At 51.4% G+C, this 4471-nt stretch overlaps 1 protein-coding gene across 2 annotated transcripts in view; it reads right to left on the bottom strand.

Moving 5' to 3' along the window:
* MAPK13 (mitogen-activated protein kinase 13) overlaps positions 1 to 4267 on the bottom strand; it is a 10996-nt gene extending 6729 nt beyond the window's left edge. The window contains exons 1-3 of one of the 2 annotated variants that reach the window (XM_006860405.1): positions 4116 to 4267; positions 3323 to 3452; positions 2076 to 2134 (exon numbers count right to left, since the gene is read on the bottom strand). In XM_006860405.1, the coding sequence (XP_006860467.1) occupies positions 2076 to 2134; positions 3323 to 3452; positions 4116 to 4234 (308 nt within the window). In that variant the 5' untranslated portion in view covers positions 4235 to 4267. The remainder of the gene's footprint in view (positions 1 to 2075; positions 2135 to 3322; positions 3453 to 4115) is intronic. The other variant, XM_006860406.1, reaches the window with a different exon arrangement.
* Between the last annotated feature and the right edge of the window lie 204 nt (positions 4268 to 4471).

Below are 4471 nucleotides of genomic sequence, written 5' to 3'. Positions count from 1 at the left end.
GATGGAGCAACTGGAGACTTTAGATCCAGAGAGGGAGAGCGACTGTGTGCTGAAGACCTGGAGGGGTACTGGGGAAGGATCGCATTGAGGGGATTGTAACCATGGCAACGAGATGATATAGGATAGAAAGAATGTAAAACTAATGTTCTCCCATGTAAACTATCACATAATTCACAATAAAACATTTAAGAAAAAAAAAAAAATAGTAAAGTAGCCAAAGTAGAGTTCAGGTCTTTCACCCAAGACCAATTCTTTTTCCTCCTTATATTCCAAGCAGGAACATGGGCCATCTCACTTAACCAACCACTGGATCCCAGTGGATACAACATTCAATCCCAAATGGGTGTTAAGTCTCCTCTTGACATCTCATCACCTTGACTTTAGGTCAAGGTTTAGGTCATTAACTTTGGCCTTTAGACCTGCCCTCCTCCTCAGAGCTGCTCCCTGCTCCTTTCTCACAGGATTGTTGTTAGCTACTGTCAAGCCAGTCCCTGACTCAGGGAGAACCCATCACACTGGAAGGAAATGCTACCCAGTTTGAAACCATCTCTATGATGGGCCACTGTGATCCACAGGGTTGTCACTAGCTGATATTCATATCTTGATAGCTAGGCCTTTCTTCCTAGTGTGCCTTAGTCTAGAAGTTCTGCAGAAACCTGTTCAGCATCACAGCAACAAGCAGACCTTCACCACCAGATGAGTTCTTGGGAATTGAACCCAGGCTTTCTGCATGAAAGGTGAGAATTCTACCACTGACACACCAATGCTTCTTGCAGCCAAAGAGCATCCTCAAACCTGATAGGACCACATCACCTCCCTACTCGAAACCTTTAGGTTCCCTGTAGGATCAAGTCAGAACTCTTGACTTGACTGGACCAGCTACTGGTCTTCACTGGCCACACTGCGTTTCTCAGTACTGCCCAGACAGTCTTGTCTCTTCCTGCACCTTAGCCTTTGCCCACACAGTTACTTCCACTTTCAAACCCTTCTACTCCAGGCAAACTTCAACTCATCCTTTAGGACTGTGTTCAAAAATCATTCCTCTGTGATGATCTCCAACACAGAACATAGTCCCCAGAACTCTGCCCATACCTAGAGCCCACACTACTGTTACTGTTCATTCAAAACTTGCCCACTGCACCCTCCACCCTACCCAACAATGGTGACTTGGGCAGGGTCCTTGTCTACTTGGAAATCCTGGTGCTAAGCCCAGCAACCAGCATTATAGGAAAGAACTCAATTCAAAAGTATTCCATTAAATTTAAAACAAAAGCATGCTAACTAAGAGGCTTTCAGTGGCAATGAAATAGGATTTAAAAAGAAAAAAATCCATCTTTCTAAAGGTTCCCAAATTTTAGAACAGGCCCTGCACTAGTTAAAACATGAATTTAGCAAAGAGATTTTCTGATTTCTAGGTAATTTTCTCAAAAACCCCATCAACCAGTGCCAAGCATGGCTTTCCAATCTTCAGTTTATGCTAGGAGTCCCAAAGTCCACACCTGGGCCCCCAGTGAATGGTCAGCTGAGTTATTACAAACCTTGTGAGGGCTGGATGTTTGTGTGTGTGTGTGTGTGAGTGTGTATGTTGTTAAGACTGAGTAACTAGCCAAGCAGCTCTGCAGATAGCTCAGGGCCAAGTACTCACTGCTACCAAGTCAATTCAGGTTTACAGTGACTCTACAAGAAGAGAACTGCTCCTTAGCGTTTCCGAGATTTCAAATCGTAACAAGACCAGACCACTTCATTTTTCTCCCATGGAATGGCTGGTGGGTTTGAAAAACCTACCTTTTCAGTAGCAGCCCAAGCTTTGCCCACAGTGCCACTCGGGATATCCTCTTCAAGGCTAAGTACGCATCCAGCCAAACCCCTCATACCTCTTCCTGCCTGTCTTTCTCTCTTCTTTTGGCTGAAAGAATCTCTCCCATGAGAATCACTTCTTGACAGCCCAGAGACACAAGGCAAGAAGCACCCACCCTAGCCCCCAAGAGAGAATCTGGACCCTCCCCCAAGAGGCTCTAGGATAGTAAGAGAGACCGACCAACAAACTCGCCCCAGAACATGATGCGCGCACTCACAAGTCATGGAAGTTGCATAGGGAGGAAGCTGGCGTGAAGACATCCAGGAGCCCAATGACCTGGGGAAAAGGTCACTAGTAAGGGCTGGACAGCCAATGCCCTCTCCTCCCCCCACCCCCAGAGCCCTGGCCACACACAGGACCACCCAGCCTTTCCTAATATGCCATCTCCAGCAGGAACCTTGTCCTTAGCCTTCTTGAGAATGAACTTGCAATAAACATGACAAAAAATCATGCTGAAGGGGGGTGGGGGTGGGGGTGGGAAGCATTCCTGTGCTCCCAGTTCCTAAGTATGGTGTTCAGGACAAACAACAGAAATCCAGTGTCAAATCAATCAGGGACCCATGAGTGACAAAGAATGTAAAGAAGGGGCTGGGAAGGAACCTTCCAGTCAGCCAACTCTGCTCTTGATCTTGGATCTCCAGCCACATCCATCTCTACCTACAGCAAGGCTGGCTTGCAACCAGGGACAAGATGACCCCAGGCTGGAGGCCAAAGGGGAGGGACCTAAAATGTATACAATATTTTTAAATCACAATTTCAATTGTTTGCCCTCCAATCTAGGTGTTCTGAAGTAAAGACTGGTTGGCAGACCGAGCGCTAGGTCACCTGTTTTCCTAGTCATTGCTATCAGATGGGGCCGGGTAATAATGGTTATCCACTCAGATATAAAGTCAGGTTGCCTAGGAGTAAGCCCACTCACTAGCCATACAACCTGTGAGCCTCTCTGTGTCCCCATCCCTCCCCCACCTGTAACATGGGGGTAATATCACTTATGGCATGGTGAGAACTGAACAAGTTCGTTTATGCAAAGCTTTTAGAACAGTGCCTGGGACATAGTAAGTGCTCAGTAAATAGCCACTGTTATCATTAGGATCTGGGTCACATGTAGAAACAACAGTAGCCAGGAGCTGGCCACTAGCTCTTGGGCCTAGAAGGAATCACCTGTTTGCTGTGTCCTTTTCCTCATAACACGGAAGCAATCAGTTGGCATCTTACAAAGCTCACTCTGCTCTGTGGCTCACTCTGCTCTTCTTGCCCTTCCTGGGAAGTGAGCAAGGGCAGGTCCTGACATCCCCATTTTTATAATGAGGAGAATAAGTTTACTATAGCAAGCAAGGATCCAATGCCCGGAGGAAACTCCCATATCCTGTCCCAAGGGGCCCTGTTCTGAGCTCTCTGCACTCTCAGTCTGTCTCCATAAAGCACTGAAGGGCCTTCCCCAAGCAACCTCCAGGTCCAGCCTACGTTCTCATGCTGCATGTGTTTCAGTAGCAACAGCTCCCGGTAAGCCCGCTTGGCAAAGATCTCCGATTGGAAAGGCCGGCTCAGCTTCTTGATGGCTACCTTCTCCCCTGACCGCTTGTCGATGGCAGAGCTGTATGGGCACAGGTACATCAGCAGGCAGCACCCACTCCAGATTCGGGGTGGGGGGGTACATCCCCGGTGGCTCTCCGGAGCCAGTCCTTTCCCTCCCATCCCCTCATGCCTCTGGTGGGCTAGGCCAGAGAGATGATGCCAATCACCGGGAATATGCAGAGGGAAGCCCAAGGAGGGGGGTGGGGGGGCAAAACCAAGGTGCCCCGTAGCAGTCAGACACATGTTCAGGTGGACATGTTCAGGTGGACAAGGTCAGGTGCTGGGCGGGAACTTCACTCTCCAAGCAACTGGGCCTAGGCAAGTCACTTCCTCCTCTTTGGACCTCCTAATTTAACTCAGAGACCCACAAGCTGCCCAGTAGGAAAAGTGAGATGGCACTATGGCCCCTTGGGGAAGGATCTTCTCCCTCAGTTTCCACCCTGCTGCCCAGCCTCCCTCTTCCTCCCAGCTTCCGGAAAAGCCCCTGAGGGGCCTTCAAAGCCAGCGGGGTTCTGGGCCCTGGGGCTCCTTAGTTAAGGTTGTGGGTGCCCAGCAGAAGAGAACACCCAAGGTCAGCCCGAGAGGGCAGGTGCAGCGACCTATCCCGCCCCCGCCACCCCTGTCTCTCTGTGCCCCGACAGCCTCACGCCCCCTGTGCTCCGAGCAGGCTCGGGGGTCTCACCACACGGCTCCATAGGCCCCGCTGCCTACGTGCGTCGGGGACACGTAGGTCTTGGGCAGCTCCCAAGCGGTCTTGTTGACGTCCTGCTTGTAGAAGCCCTTTTTCCGGGTGAAGCTCATCCCGGGAACCCAATCTCGGCAGCCCCAGTGTGGCTGCTGTGTTTGCGGAGCGCGGGGCTCACACAGCCCGGGACTCCGCCCGCGGTCCCGGACCGAGCCTGCCCCGCCCCTCCCGCTCCGCCTCCCGCGAGGGCGGGGACACTGGGCCCGCGACGCTTCCCACCTGCCGACGCGCCCAGGTGCACGGGGCGCGGCCACTCCCGGGCCTGCCTCGACAACCCCCCGCGCCGGAGAGGC

This window comes from Chrysochloris asiatica, unplaced genomic scaffold, assembly GCF_000296735.1.
Source record: "Chrysochloris asiatica unplaced genomic scaffold, ChrAsi1.0 scaffold00038, whole genome shotgun sequence".
In the NCBI taxonomy this organism is placed as follows: Eukaryota; Metazoa; Chordata; class Mammalia; order Afrosoricida; family Chrysochloridae; genus Chrysochloris; species Chrysochloris asiatica.
This window is presented reverse-complemented; position numbering and strand designations above follow the sequence as displayed.